A 19,831-nucleotide genomic window follows, 5' to 3' on the forward strand; every position below is an offset into this window, starting at 1 on the left:
GTGTGTGTGTGTGTGTGTGTTTTAATTTGTCTTAAATTCATTTCTTTGGCTGTGCCTGGTCTATTTCAACATGTTGGGTCTTTCACTGTGGCCGACACCATCTTTATCTGATACACTGGTTTAGTTGCCCTGAGGCACGTGGGAGCTTTGTTCCCCAACCAGGGATTGAACCCACGTCCCCTGCATTGGAAGGAAGGCGGATTCTTACCCCCTGGACTGCCAGGGAGGTCCTAGAGCTTCGTAGTTTTTCAAACATGATTTTACAAGGACGTTTATCATGCTGGGTGTTATTTAGTAAGAGTCAAAGGGAGTCAGACACGACCTGTGGACTGAACAGCAACACACTGACTCCCAGGAGTGGTTTCGCCTGCAGGTGTGAGTTGTTCAATCGCTCAGTCGTGTCTGACTCTGTGGCCCCATGGACCGCAGCACACCAGGCCTCCCTGTCCTTCACCAACTCCCAGAGCTTGCTCAGACTCATGTCCATCGAGTCGGTGATGCCTTCCAACCATCTCATCCTCTGTCGCCCCCTTCTCCTCCCGCCTTCAGTCTTTCCCAGCATCAGGGTCTTTTCCAAGGAGTCGGCTCTTTGCATCAGGTGGCCAGAGGATTGGAGCTTCAGCATCAGTCCTTCCGATGAATATTCAGGTTTGATTTTCTTTAGGATGGACTGCTTTAGTGACCTGAAGGGGTGGGAGTAAGTTGGATCGTGATGGTCAACCCAGGCTTTATCCTGCAGGACAAACCCCACTGACGGGACAAAGCCCATTGACAAATCTCCCTGATAACCTCTGGAAAGTGATTCTCCATTGAGTCCCTGCAGACCAGCCAACAGAGACATCATGCTGTCCCCTGCTTCCCTTGATGCCATCGGGAGCTGGACCAAATCTCCCTGGCCCTGGATGAGCAGCCAGAAAGCATCAGCTAGATGAGACCTGTCTGGGTCTCCGTCTCCAAATACAGGACTCTCACGACCCACCGGAGGCTGAGAACCTTAGCTGGACAACATCCACTATCTGATCAGCCTCTCTAGACAGTTGTATCCGGCGGGGCTGCACACATGATCGCCGAGGCTGAAAAAATGATTCTGCATTTTTTTTTTTCCCTTTCTGACCAGAGTCATCTTTTAAAATAAAAGCATGAGTGTTTCCTGTAGTCATTTCCCCAGTTTCCTTTCCGCCTTTTAAAAAAAGGGGTGACCTTCATACATTAGTCATGAGCCGAAGTCCTCTTGGAGGAGTCGATCTGCTGCTCGACGCCTCCACCTCCACCATGAGGCGTGTGTTTCTGCCCTGGGCGGCCGCCGCTGTCTTCTTGCTGGGACACGCGAACGCTTCAGGAAAAACCAAACCGGGTAAGTCCTGCTTGCCGCTGTAGGCGCCTGTCTGCGTGAAATGCCCTTGCTTTCAACATCTCTGCTTTTTTTTTTTCATTTTTCTTTTTACGATGTCTTTTGCAAACTCACGGTTTTCTTTGTGAAACTGAGAAGAGCTTTCACAGGTTCCCCTCCCTGAGTTGGTAAGATCCCCTGGAGGAGGACACAGCAATCCACTCCAGTCGTCTAGCCTGGAGAATCCCCATGGACAGAGGAGCCTGAAGGGCTACAGTCCATGGGGGTCGCAAAGAATAGGTTATGACTGAAGTCTCTATGAACCTGAGTCTGCCTGTTGTAAAGGATCCCCTTCTTCATTGCCTTCAGGATTAGGTTCGGATGGAAAAAAGAGAAATGCAAGAGCCCGTGTCTAGAAAACTGAGAATCTGGGTGGTTTCACTGCGCTGCCCGCCTGCAAAGAGGTTGAAAGCCTTTTGCTTAAATGAATACTTACCTTTCTGTGGCAGGGCTTCCCTGATGGTTCAGACAGTAAAGAACCCACCTGTCAATGCAGGAGACCCAGATTCGATCTCTGGGTTGGGAAGATGCCCTGGAGAAGGGAATGGCTACCCACTCCAGTATTCTGGCCTGGAGAATCCCCATGGACAGAGGAAGCCTGGCGGGCTACAGTCCGTGGGGTTGCAAAGAGTTGGACACAACTGAATGACTAATACTTTCACGCTGAGGGTGGCCCAGGTGGGAGCTGGCGATGGCACGTTCCTGATGTTCTTTTTCTGAACTGTCTGCGGGCGTCACCCCACACTAGACCATCCCTGTCCGAGATGGCCTCTTGCCTAGCTGGTTTGGACAGGTCCTCGGGGACCTTCCGGGCTGAAGCCCTGGCGGGGGTCGGGGGGGCGGGGTACTCCTGCACCTGGAGTTTGGGTGGAAAAGTGCAGTTTAGACCAGCTCTGGAATCTGAACCACTTGAAGCACAAATACAATAGTAAGATTTTGTTGTTCTTCAGTTGCTCAGTCGTGTCCGACTCTTTGCGACCCCATGGACTGCAGCACGCCAGGCTTCCCTGTTCATCACCAACTCCTGGAGTTTTCTCAAACTCATGTCCATCAAGTCGGTGATGCCATCCAACCATCTCATCCTCTGTCGTCCCCTTCTCCTCCTGCCTTCAATCTTTCCCAGCATCAAGGTCTTTTCAAATGAGTCAGTTCTTTGCATCAGGTGGCCAAAGGATTGGAGCTTCAGCTTCAGCCTCAGTCCTTCCAATGAACATTCAGGACTGATTTCCTTTAGGATGGACTGCTTGGATCTCCTTGCAGCCCAAGGGACTCTCAAGAGTCTTCTCCGGCACCACGGTTCAAAAGCATCTATTCTTCAGTGCTCAGCTTCATTTATAGTCCAACTCTCCCATCCATACCTGACTACTGGGAAAACCATAGCTTTGACTAGACAGACCTTTGTTGGCAAAGTGATGTCTCTGATTTTTAATATGCTGTCTAGGTTTGTCATAGCTTTTCTTTCAAGGACATGGGAGAGAGCTTGGAAGGGCAGAGGGCTCATCCGCCTGTGAAGCTGGGCTCAGTCAGAACCTTCGTAGGAACTTCCTGGAAAACACAGGGCTCACTTTATGAATGGCCTTTGCCTGAGGTCATTACGGGTGTGAGACCCTAAGAACCCACAGGGCATGGTCTTAATAAAGCAGCCCCTCTTCCCACCCAAGGTCCCAGAGTTGTGTCGAGAGACCCCTCAGGGGCCATTTCCTCTCAGTCGATCCATTGTTAATGAATAGAGTCAGACTTCATGGCTGCAGTGGGCTCTCAGTATTTCCATCCGAGGCCATCATGCGTTGGCGGCAGGGCTCCTGGGCTCCTGATGGGGCACCTTTGCCCCCCTCAAAAATACACTTGAACTTGCAAGGAAAACGCATGCACCCCCAGCCCTGGGGACCAGATGTCTGGGCTCAAGCTGGCCCAGAACTGAGCTCCCTGCAGAGGCTCCAGGGGAGGGTCCTTCCTGCCTCTTCCAGCTTCTAGGGGCTCCAGGCATCCATTCCTGGGCTGGTGGCCACCTCCCTCCCACCTCTGCCTCCGTCTCCACGTGGCTTCTCCTCTGTGTCCGTATCTCCCCTCTTCTGTGTTTTATAAGGACCCTGTCATGGGGTTCAGGGCCACCCCCATCCAGGAGGACCTCATCTCAGAGCCTTCCCTTCAGGACACCTGCAAAGACCCCATTTCTTAATGAGGTCCTGTTCCCAGGTTCTGGGGTTAGCACGTAGGCGGGCCATTTGCAGAGCCACGGTCCAAGCCCTACAGGATCTATTCAAGGGATGCTAGCATTTGAGAGAGACGGGGGTCCTTTTCTGCTTTGACAGGTCTTGCTGAGGTCGTAAGGGGAGGGAGGTCATTGAAGCAGATGACTTGGTAGCCAGTCTGAGTCTGTGGCAGAGACGCGGGACAAAGGAACGGCTCTCGGGATGCTGTTTTTTATTTTATCTGTGTAATTTACTTTTGGCCGTTGCTGGGTCTTCGCTGCTGTGCCCTAGAGTTCACGAGCTGCTCTAGAAGTAAGAAGGCGGTGTGGGCAAGAGATGGAGTGTGTGTGAGCAAGCACTTGTCTGCGTGAGTGCTCAGTCGCTCAGTCGTGTCCGACTCTTTGCGACCCTGTGGACTGTAGCCCGCCAGGCTCCTCTGTCCATGGGAGTATCCGGGCGAGAACACTGGAAGGGGTTGCCATGCCCTCCTCCAGGGGATCTTCCCCACCCAGAGATCGAATGTACATCTCTTACGTCTCTGGTATTGGCAGGTGGATTCTTTAACACTAGTACCACCTGGGAAGCTAGTGAGATGAGATTACACATATATGTAGATATAGACATAGATGTCGGAGAAGGCAATGGCACCCCACTCCAGTACTCTTGCCTGGAAAATCCCATGGACGGAGGCGCCTGGAAGGCTGCAGTCCATGGGGTCGCTGAGGGTCGGGCACGACTGAGCGACTTCACTTTCACTTTTCACTTTCATGCAATGGAGAAGGAAATGGCAACCCACTCCAGTGTTCTTGCCTGGAGAATCCCAGGGACAGCGGAGCCTGGTGGGCTGCCGTCTATGGGGTTGCACAGAGTCGGACCCGATCGAAGCGAAACAGCAGCAGCAGCAGCGTGTATACAAGTAAAACCCGCGTGGTATCTGTAATGGCCAAAGCTGCTTGAACTGCCCCAACCTTCGGGGATGGAAAAAGACCCAGGGACTCTATCTCAAACGATGTAACAAATGTTAACAAACGATGTAACAAATGACGTGCCGATTGCCCCCACGAACTGCCGCCCTGGATGCCCTTACTCACACCCCTTCAGAAATACCCAGCAAGGCTGGGCTCCAAGTCCCTCTGAACGCCCTATCTCGCCCGAACAAATGCCTCTGATTCATCTGCACGTTTTTCTATACGCTCTCCAAACTGGGAAGCGGGTTCTACCTCTGGGGAGGCGGGTGGGTGCGGTGAGTTCTTGGTATTTACACGACGTGTCTGCCTATCGGAGACCCGCAGCTGGTACGTTTGTTCACGTCCAGATTGCTCGCGACCTTGCTGGTTTTCTGAGAAAACGTTAAAAAAAAAGAAGAAGTTACAGAACCAAAGTCATGTTCACAAAAGCCTCCAGACCTTTCAGAACCGTCTGGATCTATGAGATAGGAGGCTCCCGTTTTCAAGCCCCTCTCCGTGGGGTTCCCTGCTCACCAGTGTTAGATGACAAAGTCTGTGTCAGACGTGAGGAGGATCTGGGGGAAATGAAATTAGGCAAAAAATGTGGATCGGGGGGGCGGGGGGGTGATGTTCTGGTTAACAGCTTAGTTAATTTACTCGCCAGATGATTCAGCTCTTTATAGCACACAACTCAATCTTTTTTTTTTTTTTAATAAAACATTATTTCTTTTTTAGTAGAAGGATAATTGCTTTACAGAATTTTTAGTTGACGTAGAGCTGATGCTTGAGCTTCCCCGGTGGCTAAGCGGTCAAGATTCCGCCCGCAGAGCAGTAACCACGGAAACCTCGGGTTCGATTTCTGAGTGGAGAAGATTCCCCTGGAGGCGGGCATAGCAACTGACTCCAGGATTCTTGCGTGGAGAATCCCACGGACAGAGGAGCGCGGCGGGCTGCAGTCCACAGGGTCGCAAAGAGTCGGACGTGATGGAGCATGCACGCTCACACGCATAGCAGAGGCATCGTGTATTAATATGAGTTACAGGTGTACACCATAGTGATTCTCATCTTTGAAAAGCAATGCTCCCTTTACAGTTACTATAAAATAATTTCTATACTCCCTTTGAAGAACTGTATCATTCTTGCATTATAAGTGCCAAACACATGAAGACTCTGGACACATAGGAAAAATATAAAATGTCTTGATAATTATAGATAACTAGACAGATATCTGTACATCGTTACATAGATAGTTACCTAGATAGATGACATAGATGATAGTTGATTGATAGATATATAAATGCAGAGACGAGATAGATAATAAGTCGATGATATAATGAATATGATGATTGGTAGCATGCTGAAATGATAATATTCTGGTTGCCTGCATGCTTAGTGACTTAGACTTAGTCGTGTCTGACTCTTTGCCACCCCATGGACCGTTGCCCATCAGGCTCCTCTGTCCATGGAATTCTCCAGGCAAGAACACTGGAGTGGGTTGCCATTTCCTCCTCCAGGGGATCTTCTCGGCCTGGGAACCGAACCCACGTTTCCTGTGACTTCCGCTTTGCCGATGGCTTCTCTACCCACTGAGCCATCACGGAAAGCCAATATTCTGGTTATGCCGGGCTAAATAAGATGCATGGTCAAGTTTTTTTTTTTAAAAAAGCACCGTATCATTCTTATGAGTGCTGACATCATTTTATAAATCTCAAAGCCTTTCCAGCGTCGCCTCAGAGTCCTCTCTGCTTATCTTTTTTTTTTTTTTTTCTGCACAGGAAGCGCATTGCAACTTCAGGTGATCAACTTTAATTTCGAAACGGTGCAGGTTACGTGGAACACAAGTGCATACGCTGGGATTAATTTCACGTTCATTTACAAGTAAGTTCCACCACTGGGATTAATATCAGGTCCGTCTGCAAGTAAGGGCCCCCCCCATCCCCCCACCGCTCCACGGAAAACCATGCCTTTGGATAAAGCATTTCCCCTAGAAGAGGGCACCATGGGGAGCCAGGAAGTGAAGGTGTGAAAGACCATAAGTGCGAGTGTGAACGTGTGTGTGCGCCCTCTGGACCGCCCCCCACCCCCCGCCCCCGCAGTATCACCACGAGCAGAACCACAGCTCCCAGACCTTCCAACCGGGGGATGACTGAGTCTCTCTCGAAACCGCCTGGACTCTCGCAGCAGATGCAGAGCGGTCTGACCCCACGGGGCCACCTGCAACGTCCCGGCAACCGTCTTTGCCCACTTCAACTCTGTCGCCTTCAACTATATTCCCTGCTGACCAGGGGCCGCCTTCCAAAAAACCCCATTTCCCCCTTTCACAGGGCTCTTTGCCTTGCCTGACTCAACAACGACCTGAGTGGCCACGTGGGAGGCAGGGTTATTTTTTTTTTTTTTTCCAGTGTATTTGGTCTCAGTTCTGTAAAGAGTGGGGTGTTTGGCGAGGGCTTGAGTCGTTGCCATCTGATAAAACATGAGATAGGCGGGAAGGCAAACAGAAGAGGGAAATTTTTAAGATGAATTTGTTGGCAAAATAAGACTCATGGGGCAAAGAGAAAAGTGCTGGATGGTATAGATGGTGTCACAGATAGCTCGTTTCATTTTTTTTTTTTTTTCCCTGAGCAGCTGTTTGTCCTGTAATACGGGAGATAATTCTTGATCTCATCACAGATTGGGGTTGAGTCTTAAGGATGGAGTGTAAACCTGTCTCTAGGCTTCCTGTTAACATTGCAGGAGAGTCTCAAAGCTTTATCCAGTTTTGGCAGGTCCATATTAAAAGTGCATCCTTGAATCAAGGGCTTGGTTGCTCTGGAGGTCAATTATTTACTGATACCAATTTATTGATTGCTCATAGTATTGATATGTGATAGTAATTATTATTATTGATACCATTAATAGTATCCTAGGTGGTCTCAGCAAACTACAGCAAGCTGGGTAACTTGGAACAATGGAAAAACAAAATGTATCCTCCCGTAGTCCTGAGAACCAGACGTCTGAGGTCAAGGGGTCCCCAGGCTGAGCTCCCTGCAGAGGCTCCGGGGAGGGACCTTCCTGCCTCTTTCAGCTTCTAGGGGCTCCAGGCGTCCATCCCTGGGCTGGTGGCCGCCTCCCTCCCATCTCCGCCTCCGTCTCCACGTGGCTTCTCCTCTGTGTCCGTCTGTCTCCTCTTCTGTGTTTTATAAGGACCCTGTCGTGGGGTTTAGGGCCACCCCCATCCAGGAGGACCCTCATCTCAGACCCTTCACTCCATCACAGCTGCAGAGACACTGCTTCTTAATAAGGTTTTGTTCACAGCTTCCGGGTTAGCGGGTAGGCATGCCTTTTGCAGAGCCACGGTTCAACCCCTAGGGATCTATCGAAGGGCCATCAGCATTTGAGAGAGAGGGGGCTCCTTTTCTGTTTTGACAGGTCTTGCTGTAGTGGTAAGGGGAGGGAGGCCATCGAAGCAGATGACCTGGTGCCCACTCTGAGTCCGTGGCAGAGACGTGGGGCAAAGGAACGGCCCTCGCGATGCTCTTTATTTTTTATTTTATCTACGTGTATGATCGTTGGCTGCGCTGAGGCTTTGCTGCCGTGCGGTCTTGTCTCTAGTTGTCGTGTGCGACCCTCTCCTGTGGTGGAGCACACCCTTTAGGGTGCACGGACTTCACGATTTGCAGCTTGCAGGCGCTAGAGAGTAGGGTCTGTCGTTGCTGTTCATGGGCTTGGTTGCTCCGCGGCATGTGGGATCTTCCCGGCCCAGGGATCGAACCCGAGTCTCCTGCATCGGCAGGCGGATTGCTTTTTACCGCTGAGCCACCGGGAAAGCCCCAAGGACTTATTTTCAAGGAAGCGACACGACTGAATGATTCTCTTTTTAAAATCACAGATTCCATAAAAAGGAGGAATACAGACCATGCCCCGACTACATCCTTCAACACGGTTACAGTGCCGGGTGCCTGCTGGAGGTACAAAGAGATGGACCTCTGTATTTTTCCATCCGGAATGGAACAGAGCCTCTTCTCACCAAGGACCTGGCGATTAGTACTTACCGTACGTATGACATACCTTGAGGGCTGACTAAGCATCTCGGGTGAGGAGCCATCCTACACGTGGAGTGAACCAGTCTCTCCAAAGCTTGCTGCTTTGATCTACATTTCTGCGATGTCATGGTCCTTCCTTTCTTTCTTTTTCGTTGAGGGTTGGAATGTCAGAGGTCCATCTTAGAATCCGGTGGGAGGTTCGACCCTTGGGTGCGGAAGATTCCCCTGGAGGAGGAAATGGCAACCCACTCCAGTATTCTCGCCTGAAGAATCCCATGGACAGAGGAACCTGGCGGGGCTACAGTCCACGGGGTCACAAGAGTCAGACATGACTTTCCAACTAAAAAGCAACAATATAGCCGATGAACAATGTTGATGGTTTCAGGTGGACAGTGAAGGGACTCAGCCACACATATACACATATCCATTCTCCCCCAAACTCCCCTCCACCCAGGCTGCCACCTGACACTGAGTAGAGTTCCCTGTGCTGTCCAGCAGGTCCTTGCTGGTTCTCCATGTTAAACACAGCAGTGTGTCCATGTCCATCCCAAACTCCCTGACTGTCCCTTCCCCCATCCTTCCCCCTTGGTGACTGTAAATTCATTCTCTAAGTCTGTCTCTTTCTGTTTTGTAACTACATTAATGTGTATCATGTCTTTTTAGAGTCTGCATATAATGGATGTCATAGCATGTTTTTGCTTCTCTGTCTGACTGTTCAATCCCACAGTCTCTACGACCTCCTCTTATGTTAAACGGTTACCTCCTGTAATGATCCTCTTTCCAGAGCTGGTGAAGGGCTAGGGGCCAGGAGTTCAGGGCGACTTTTTCTGGTGGGAACCCAATTCGTTGCATGACACATCCTGAAATCTTTCTCCACCGGTTTCAGGGGAGCTCCTTTCCACGAGACCCACCCCGGGTCCTTGGAAAGCTTGCTAACCCTTCTAACTGTCCATGTGCTAAAGGCAAGAGAATCTCACATCTCATGAAGTACCCGGGAGAGGACAGGAAGCAGGCAGAGAGGAAGGTGAATCGAAGCCCAGGGACCGCTGTGAGTTCAGAGATGGGCCGTGTTCATCTTCGCAGCAGTGTTGGTCACTCTGCTGTCTCTTCATTCTCAGTGAAACCCAGATCCCCCGGCGCCCTGAACTTCCAGTGGCACGAGGAGGCCGTGACGGTGACCTGCTCCAGCCTGGGATACAACGATCTGCAGTACGAAATCCAACACAAGACTGTCTTTGACGCTGAGTGGCAGGTGAGGTTCCATCGTCTCGGATCGGGGATGAGTAGGCACCCGCGGGATGGAGAGACGGAGAGACACAGACATCCAGACTTGTTTAATGCACTTGCTCATGTGATTATGGGCTTTCCTGGTGGCTCAGACGCTAAAGAATCCGCCTGCAATGCAGGAGACCCGGGTTCGATCCCTGGGTGGGGAAGATCTCCTGGAGGAGGGCATGGCAACCCACTCGAATATTCTTGCCTGGAGAATCCCATGGACAGAGGAGCCTGGCGGGCTACAGTCCACGGGGTCGCAGAGAGTCGGGCATGACTGAGCGGCTGGCACTTTCTTTATCACTTTCCCTGGCGGGTCCAGTGCTTAGGAATCCACCTTACAAAGCAGGCCACGTGGGTAGGTTCCATCCCTGGTCTGGGGGGAACCCAGGATTCCACGTGCGTCAGGGAAGCTCAGCCTGTGAGGCAATGACTGAGCCTGTGTTCTGTGCTGAAGATCCCACGTATTGCAGCTGAGACCTGATGTGGCCAAATAAATAAATACACTAAAAAAATTACTTTTGTAAAAAGGAAGACCTTAGAAAGTCTTCAAAAGCATCTTTCATCATGTTTGTTATGGCAGATTTACTTCCTTTCTGGAGGGAAGGGCTTTTATTTTATTTATTTATTTATTTATTGCTGTTGTTCCCTGTTTTTTTTGCTGTTGTTTCTGAGGATAAACATCTGCCCAGAGAGAAGTGAAACTGGAAGCAGGAATCTCATGCAAATCTGTGGGACAAGATGAACGCGTCAGGGTAAAGCATCAGTCAGGGGTCACAGTGTTTTTTTCCACTCCAGTCCACAGAGGCAGAGACCTGCAACGTCACCATCGACGGTTTGGATACTGAGAAGTGTTATTTCTTCCGGGCCAGGGTGAAAGCCCTGGAGTTTGCCTACGGCTCAGAAACGTACCCCAGTGACTGGTCAGAGGTGACATACCAGCAGAGGGGTGAGCTGCGAGGTAATGCTTGTCACGCAGCATCGCTGCCCAATACAGGCCAGCGGGCTCCGTGCGGGGAGGGCAGAATGGGCTGCCTGAAAACATGGATGACCCCAAGGCCTTCTGCAGAGATCAGTGTGGAAGCAATACCTCTTCCTGTGGCTGTTATCATCGGACTAAGCTTCACTTTTATTTCTGTTGACCCAGCAAGAATAATAAGTGATATTTCTGAATGTTGTTGGGCTTCCCTGGTGGCTCAGCTGGTAAAGAATTGGCCTGCAATGCAGGAGACCTGGGCTCGAGCCCTAGGTTGGGAAGATTCCCTGGAGAAGGGAAAGGCTACCCACTCCAGTATTCCGGCCTGAAGAATCCCATGGAGAGAGGAGCCTGGTGGGCTACAGTCCGTGGGGTCACAAAGAGTTAGACACGACTGAAGTGACTTAGGACGTGGGTGTAGATAAGCTGATGATGGATAAATGGCAGAGACAGATAGATGAGACACACAGATCGACATAGATAATGACAGGCGGTAGACAAGTAGATGGATAATAGACAGATAGATGATAGACAGACGTGTGGACGCCTGCTCATTTGCTTCAGTCGTGTTTGACTCTGTGACCCAATAGATTGTAGCCCACCAGGCTCCTCCGTCCATGGGATTCTCCAGGCAAGGATACTGGAGTGGGTTGCCATTTCCTCCTCCAGGGGATCTTCCCGACCCAGGGATCGAACCCGGGTCTCTTGCGTCTCCTGCATTGGCAGGCAGATTCTTTACTGCTGACCCAGCAGTGAAGTCAGGGAGACATATAGATAGATGATAGATGGAAAGACAGACAGATGGATAGAGACAGATAGATAGACAGCTGGACAGATAGATAGACAGACAGATGGATAGACAGACAGATGGATAGAGACAGATAGATAGACAGCTGGACAGATAGACAGACAGACAGATGGATAGAGACACAGATAGATAGACAGATGGATAGACAGACAGATGGATAGAGACACAGATAGACAGACAGATGGACAGATAGACAGACAGACAAAAATCAAGCCCTGGTACCCTCAAACACCCCTGGGAGTAAGGTGAGTCTATGCTCCCTTCTGCCCGACGTCTCCCTCTCCAGTGTACCCACCTCTCCTTACCAGGATATTTCACACCAAAAACAAGATCTGCTGATGCTGACAATTCTCGAGGGAAAGAAAAACCGCAGTGGGTGGGTGGGGATTAGAGCGCGACCCAGTATCATGTTGAAAACTTCACAGGCCTCATTCCATTTCCCTTTAGATTCATGCTGGGAAAACAGCCATTTCCCCAAATTTATTTTAATTGCTGGCGTGGTCTCCTTCCTGACAGTCTTCCTTCTGCTTCTGTCTCTATGGAAACTGCACAGGTAAGGACACCCCCGCCAGAATCCTCAGACACCTGGGCTTTGGTTCCCATATGTAGTGAGCTGGGCAAAAATAATAATAATAATAATAATTGTGTGATGTGGTTATTTAGCTGAATATCACTTTCTCTCTAATGCACATGGTATATGACAAGAAAACAGAGAGGTGAATAGAGCCAAAGGTGTGGAGATAGCTGCAGAATTTGTTGAGAAATATTCTCACGAAGACCATAAGATGCAGGAATGTTCATTCCTATGAGTGTTATTGCTGTTCAGTCACTAAGTTGTGTCTGACTCCATGGACTGCAGCACGCCAGGTCTCCCTGTCCATCACCAACTCCCGGAGTTCGCTCAAACTCATGTCCATCGAGTCGGTGATGCCATCCAACCATCTCATCCTCTGTCGTCCCCTTCTCCTCCCGCCTTCAATCTTTTCCAGCATCAGGGTCTTTTCCAATGAGTCAGTTCTTCACATCAGGTGGTCAAAGGATTGGAGTTTCAGCTTCAGCATCAGTCCTTCCAATGAATATTCAGGACAGATTTCCTTTAGGATTGGTTTGATCTCCTTTCTGTCCAAGGAGTCTCAAGAGTCTTCTCCAACACCACAGTTTGAAAGCATCCGTTCTTCGGCGCTCAGCCTTCTTTACTGTCCAGCTCTCGCATCTGTACGTGACTTACTGGGAAAAAAACGTAGCTGTGACTATGACCTTTGTCAGCAAAGTGATGTCTCTGCTTTTTAATAATTCTTCTAAGTTTATTGTAGTTAACTTTCTTCAAACGCACACCCCACTGAGCTCCGTTCTCCTATCATGTTAGAATGACAAGCACGTAGAACATCTTTTAATTTTTATTCATATTTATTAAAGACAACTTGGTGAGTGATGTGAGGAGAATTGGACAAGAAAAGCTTGTAAATCCAGTTACAGATATAGCAAAACATGATTCTCTGAAACCATAGAAAACTTTTCCAAAAATACGATATTAAATAGTTCTCTCTGTTATCCTTCCGGGCAATAATTTAACCGCTGCCATTTCCAGCCTTATTCAAGCTTAGTTGTGCCCAGACGTTGGACTGTTGATGATGTTCGAAGGGACTGATGCTCAGGACTGTGGGCGCCATCTTTGGTTCTGAGGTTGCCGTTTCCATAGCAACAGTGGGGCGCCATCTTTGTTTCTCCGGTTGCCGTTTCCATAGCAACAATGGGAGCGATGCATAGAGAAAGATGGGGTGCCATTCTGGACCACTCACGGTGGGGCTGAGCCAGGCTGAGTTAGACAGTTTCAAGGACCTTCCATCGTGGTTGGACATAGCTTGGGGATAATTCTTGCAAACTGCCCATTAATTCTTTAGTCTAGATTCCCTGCTTTCAGCAGCTCAGACAGATGCCAACTTCATCATTCTCTGTTCGGGAACAGAGGAAGTAGGGAGGAGATGCAGCAATCAGATAGGGGTGTTGACAAGTGACAGGTCTGATTTTTTTTTTTTTGCTCTTCTTGTTTTGTTTTGCTGTGGTGTTTTTAGTTCAAAACTGAAACCACTCCTAAGGGAATCTGAGGAATACACTTCTTCAGGGGAAAAAAAACACTCCTCCTGTCTTTAAGAAAGCTTCTGTTACAATGAGCGGTCTAATCAACTGTATTATTTTCCCAGAGTTGCCATAACAAAGAACCAAAGACTGGGAGCTTAAACAACAGACATTTATTTCTCCCAGTCCTGGAGGCTGGAGCCTGAGGTCCCGGTGTGGGCAGGACTGGTTCCTCCTGAGACCTCTCTCCTGGGTGTGCAGACGGCCGTGTCCTCCGAGCCCTCACACGCTCCTTCCCCTCTGTGTGTGTGTCTGTGTCCTGACCTCTTCTTATTATGAGGATCCCACTCCCATCGGATTAGCATCCTAGCAGACGAGAACCTCTCTTAGGTTCTGTTCCTAGGGGCCTGCAAATTAAACTGGCCAACCAAAGACAGTAACAGAAGAACATGCCTATATTTCTTTTTGGATGTCATATTTTTAAGTGCACAAGGCATTCTCAGGAAGCAAGTGAACAGCTAACCAGGCAGTTCATCTGGGGACTTTTATAGCATTTTAACAAAGGGCAATAATCTGTGGAGAAGTCACCAGACAAGGTAACAGGGAATCTGGATGGGCGTAAATTGTGGGGAAGTGATTAAGAGGTGTGTCAGAAAAACTGCAGGCGCATGAAGGTTGTCTGAATGGAATCACCCTGACACCATCTTGGTGATATGACTCATTCTCCATTTCTTGCTACAGGAGGGCGCACTTTTATGAATGGATTTTTTTTTTTTTTCAATCAGGAGGGAAACTGATGCTCTCCTTTCAGGCAGATGGGAGAGGGCAGAGAGCATCTCTTGGCTCTGTTTTTCTTAAGCGGATGCAGTTCCGCCAAGGTGCTGAATCCCCCGAGATCCATATGCAGCTGTCCTGGGCCCCTGATGCGGGTCTTTCCACGTGGATGCCCCGCTCGGGGGTGCCAGCCCATCTGACCAGACTGTCCATGTCCATTTCAGGATTAAGAAGGTTCTCATGCCCAGCGTCCCTGATCCCAAGTTCTCCTTCTTGGGGCTCTTTGAGTCCCACCAAGGTAACTTCCAGGTAAGCAGCATGTCCTTGTGCCAGCTTGCTCTGGGCGAGCCTAATATCACCCCTCTTCAATATTTTATTTATTTTTTTCTGCCTAGAGGTATTTCTTTAATCAACTTTTTATTTTGCATTGGGGTATAGCCTATTAATGACAGTTTGAGCTGGACAGCAAAGAGACTCAGCCAGACATGTACATGTATCCCTTCTCCCCCAAACTCCCCTCCATCCAGGCTGCCACGTGACACTGAGCAGAGTTCCCCGTGCTGTCCAGCAGGTCCTTGCTGGTTCTCCATGTTAAACACAGCAGTGTGTCCATGTCCATCCCAGACTCCCTGACTATCCCTTCCCCCACCCTTCCCCCTGGGAACCATTCTCTGGCCTGTGAGCCTGTTTCTGTTTTGTACATAAGTTCACTTGTATCATTTCTCTTTAGAGTCTGCATGTAAGGGCTGACATAGGATATCGCTCCTTCTCTGTGTGACTTTCTTCACTTGGTATGATAATCTCTAGGCCCATCTCTGTTGCTGCAAATGGCGTTTATTTCATCCTTGTTATGAGTAAGCAACATTCCAGTGTGTATATGTATACCCCCACATGTCCTTTATCAGGGGCTTTCCCGGTGGCTCAGATGGTAAAGAATACGCCTGCAAAGCAGGAGGCCTGGGTTCGATGCCTGGATGGGGAAGATCCCCCTGGAGGACGAACTGTCGCTCATTAGTGTGTGGATGGACACTTAGGCCGCATCTGTGTCTGGGCCATTGTAAACAGAGTTGAAATGAACACGGGCTGATTCATCATTAATGAAAAAGAAAAAAAAAAGAAACCAACAAACGGCTTTTATTCCTCTTTAAACGCCTGTAAGCCTCTTCCAATCCGAAAGCAGCGGTTTTCTGTTTTTCTCTTTCGGTCAGAGAAAGTGGATCCCAGGGTCTCCGAGGGCGGCTTCTCTTGAAATCAGTCTCTTGAAATCCCGCAGCAGGACCATGGGATTTTCCAGCCTCCTCGCCTTCTGATCTTATCGGGAGGTTCCGTTCTGACACTGTTCCCACTGCAGGGGGGCCGACAGCGAAACCTGCATTTCCGCTTTTCGACTTTGATGGTCGCTGCAGTTCTGCTTTTCAACGTTTATGGTCGTTAAACTTTGTTCCCCGTGATAAGCTTTTACAGGAGGCCGAGGAGGAACTGGGGAGGACGGAGTGAGGGGGGGTCCGGCTCCCCGCATCACCAGGTGTGGATTTGATAGGACGCCGGGAGCAGTCCCCTGAGGCTGCCACAAATCTAGGGGTGCAAAGCATCACACACTCATCCTCCCCGCCGCCCCGGTCCTGGGGACCACACGTCTGAGGTCAGGGAGTCCCAGTCCACGTGGCTTCTCCTCTGCATCCATGTCTCTCCTTTATAAGAACCCTGTCCCTGGGTTTAGGGCCACCCCCATCCAGGAGGAACTTCATCTCAGACCCTTCACTCCATCACCTCTGCAAAGAAAAGACCTCATTTCCAAATTAAGTCCTGTCCCCACGTTCTGAGGGTAGCACTTGGGTATGTCATTATTTTAGAAAGAGAGTGCAGTGTTCAGCTTCCTTTTTTTTGTTGCTCAGTTGCTTCAGTTGTATCCAACTCTTTGTGACCCCATCAACTGCAGCCCCCAAGGCGCCTCTGTCCGTGGGATTCTCCAGGCAAGAATCCTGAAGTGGGTTGCCGTTTCCTTCTCCAGGGGATCTTCCTGACTCAGGGATCAAACTCCTATCTCTTAGGTCCTCTGCATTGGCAGGCGTTTCCCTCCCCCCCACCCCCCACTATTAGCACCACGTGGGAAGTCCATTAAGCTTCCTAGACAAGCAAAGTGAATTCTAAAACTAATTAGGTGTAGGAGATGAAAAGAAAAAAAAAAAATTTTTTTTTCTTCTAACCTCTTAAGTGCTGTCCCTGGGGCCCTGCAAATTAAACAGACCAGAGAGATGAAAGAGAGAGACGTGAACACCCCCAAGAGGTAGTTAGACCGTGGCGCTGATTTGCCATTTTAACAAAGGGTGATGGACTGTTCGGAAAAGACTAGGTAAAGGAAAAGGGCTTGGGGACCTGTGAGTGGCAGGTGAGATGTGAGGAGGTGACTAGGAAACGCATAAGAAGTGAGGGTTGTTTAGTGAGATTTTATGCAGACTCAAGCTCTCTGAGGTGATAAGCATTGTCCAGTGTTCTTGCCTGGAGAATCCCAGGGACGGGGGAGACTGGTGGGCTGCCGTCTATGGGGTTGCACAGAGTCGGACACGACTGAAGCGACTTAGCAGCAGCAGCAGCAGCTGGAGTTGGAAGGGACCGGATGACTCTTCCAAATGTACATGTACTTTCCCAAAGGGGCATTAATTAACATTAACCTCAATTTTAGGGAGGATCAGTGGAGAGCAGAGAACACGCTCTGCAACTCTTCATACTTAACTTTGCCTTGAGGTCAGCGTCCTCCGCACGTCAGAGGGGCATATTTGGGAGTTGTGTCCTGGTCTCCCTCAAGGGAGAGGAAAGGGGGTTACAACAGAATTTAGGACAGGGAATCTCATTTTTCCCCAAAAAATTGGGGCTAGAAGAAGGAGCGGGGGAGGGATGTTAGAAGGGAGTGAGGAGTCCCCTTGAGGAGGGCAGTCCCATGGAGCTGCCAACCTCAGGAAATCTTGGGTCACCTGTTAGAAATTCGGCGTCCACCTCCTCGGACCTGCTGACCGAAGGTCCTCCTTCTGACGCGTCATCACTCCCATCTCAGACGACACACCTGGGGGTGGAGAACGGATCTGGGTTTCTCAAAAGATGTTCAGGCGCCCTCCTGTGTCTTGAGTGACCACAGGCTGGCACTTTGAGGCCGATGACAGAAGGCAGGTGTGGAAACCACAGGATTCCAGACCGAGAGACTAGATACGAGAGCTTTTTTTGTCCCAACCGGGGAAAGTGTCCGCGCCGGGGACATGTGTGAACACGCACCAGCTCCGAAGGCAGGGCTTTGCGACATAGAGTCTGACCCACAGTAACTTTTTTAATTTTAATTTTTCTTAACACCAAAAACGTTTTGTATTGGGGTATAGAGATAATTAACAATGTGAACAGCAAGTGGAGACTCAGCCATCCATACACGTGTATCCATTCTCCCCCAACCTCCCCTCCCATCCAGGCTGCCACATGACATTGAGCAGAGTTCCTTGTGCTGGACAGCAGGTCCTTGCTGGTTCTCCATGTTAAACACAGCAGTGTGTCCATGTCCATCCCAGACTCCCTATCGATCCCTTCCCCCATCCTTCCCCCTGGTGACCATAAGGTTATTACAGAGTATTGAGCAGAGTTCCCTGTGCTGTCCAGCAGATCATTGCTGCTTCTCCATGTTAAACACAGCAGTGTGTCCATGTCCCCCATCCTTCCCCCTGGTGACCATAAGGTTATTACAGACGTTTCCTCCTTGCAGGAGTGGATCAAGGACACGCAGAATGTGGCGCCCTTGAACAAAATGGAAGACGGGGAGCTGGAGTGCGCCCCTGAAGACGCCGTGGTGGTCCAGCCGGCCGAGGCCGAAATGCCCAAGACTGTGCTGATGACGAGCCCGCTGTACCCGCAGATGGGGGAGGAAGAAGCCACCGGGGACTTCAGCCAGCTCCCTCGCCAGCCGCCCCAGGGCCGTGGGGTGGTCTCTCTTGGGGATTTCACGTTTGTGATGAGCGACAACTCTTACATGATGTTATGAGGGGGTGCAAACTCACAAGCCAAAATCGCAATCTACGTTGATGCTTGACGACCTGGGAGAACATCTTGGGAGCCAAAAAATCCACCACGAAGGGGACTCCCCAGAACCAAGGGTGCTGATGTCTAAGGTCACCCAGTGCTCCAATGCCCCAACCCGCATCTGAGGTCACCCAGCACCCCTACACCCCCAACCAATGCCTCCCATTCATGGCGACATCCAGGGGCTTGAAGGTGGACTGCCTGTAGGCGGCAGACGCTTGGTCGGGCTGGTTCTTGCTGTCTCCTGGCTCACATACATCATAAGGGAAGATGACCAAGACCACCCTGCTTTGCACATGCCCACCCACTACTGTCCTTCCCATATCCACTCGCAAGAGGTTCCTGCATCATTTCTCACTCATCACACGTACCCAGCAGGCGAGGTGCAGAATGCCTGCTTTACTGACACCAGCCACCCGCCTCGACCCCAGAGAGGCAAAAAAGCCCCTTTCTGCAATCACCGAGGCATTTTACAAATCGCGGTTCCGTTAAACCAGTGACTCGGGACCTTGCTCCTGAGAGATGCTTGAATGTAATGACGCTCTGCAGGAACAGAGCTTCCCAGGCTGAATGTACATCATTGTTTCTTTTTTGTTACTGAAATTTTTTAAAAAGTGTGACCATGAAAACTATGGTAGAATGTAAGCAGTTGCTGCTGTTCGTGGAGACAGGAAGATGGCAGTTGGATCCCCCTTAGACTTCAGGTCGGAGAAGGCGATGGCACCCCACTCCAGTAACCTTGCGTGGAAAATCCCATGGGCGGAGGAGCCTGATAGGCTGCAGTCCATGGGGTCGCGAAGAGTCAGACATGACTGAGCGACTTCACTTTCTCTTTTCACGTTCATGCATTGGAGAAGGAAATGGCAACCCACTCCAGTGTTCTTGCCTGGAGAATCCCAGGGACGGGGGAGCCTGCTGGGCTGCAGTCCATGGGGTTGCACAGAGTCAGACATGACTGAGACTCAGCAGCAGCAGCAGCAGACTTCAGGTACAGGAGCTTTCTAGGCGTCTAGAGTATTGATTTCTCAGGTGGTTTTTTTTTTTTTTTTTTTCAGGCTGGCACTGAATTTATCTTGTCTATGTCTGCAGGATGAAGTAAACAAGCTTGATCAGATATACCTGGAGTCTGTGTGTGTGTGTGTGTCTGTGGTGTCGAGGATGTCTAATTTAGCAGAATATCTCCCCATCCTAGAAAACTCCTGCACAAAGGTAGAAATGAAAGAAATCACCTTTCTCAGTGAACAAACAGCAAGGCAGCGTGAAGTGGAGAATGCCTCCTGCGCGTCAAATAAACCAGACATGTCATAGTCACTTCGCT

At 49.9% G+C, this 19,831-nt stretch overlaps 1 protein-coding gene across 1 annotated transcript; it reads left to right on the plus strand.

Annotated features, from left to right (window-relative positions):
* Nucleotides 1-1,272: 1,272 nt before the first annotated feature.
* Nucleotides 1,273-18,475, plus strand: CRLF2 (cytokine receptor like factor 2). Its single transcript, XM_055565463.1, has 8 exons — nt 1,273-1,354; nt 6,305-6,407; nt 8,398-8,561; nt 9,670-9,803; nt 10,622-10,784; nt 12,055-12,160; nt 14,682-14,766; nt 18,200-18,475. Exons 1-8 carry the CDS (start codon nt 1,273-1,275, stop codon nt 18,473-18,475), a joined length of 1,113 nt encoding a protein of 370 aa, XP_055421438.1.
* The last annotated feature ends 1,356 nt before the right edge of the window (nt 18,476-19,831 follow it).

Source organism: Bubalus kerabau, chromosome X, assembly GCF_029407905.1.
Source record: "Bubalus kerabau isolate K-KA32 ecotype Philippines breed swamp buffalo chromosome X, PCC_UOA_SB_1v2, whole genome shotgun sequence".
NCBI classification, from domain to species: Eukaryota; Metazoa; Chordata; class Mammalia; order Artiodactyla; family Bovidae; genus Bubalus; species Bubalus kerabau.

Coding starts and splice junctions, on each gene's coding strand:
- CRLF2 (XM_055565463.1), top strand. CDS start 1,273: ATGAGGCGTGTGTTTCTGCCCTGGGCGGCCGCCGCTGTCTTCTTGCTG. Junction 9,804..10,621: donor TCTTTGACGCTGAGTGGCAG/GTGAGGTTCCAT, acceptor TTTCCACTCCAG/TCCACAGAGGCAGAGACCTG. Junction 14,767..18,199: donor CCCACCAAGGTAACTTCCAG/GTAAGCAGCATG, acceptor TCCTCCTTGCAG/GAGTGGATCAAGGACACGCA.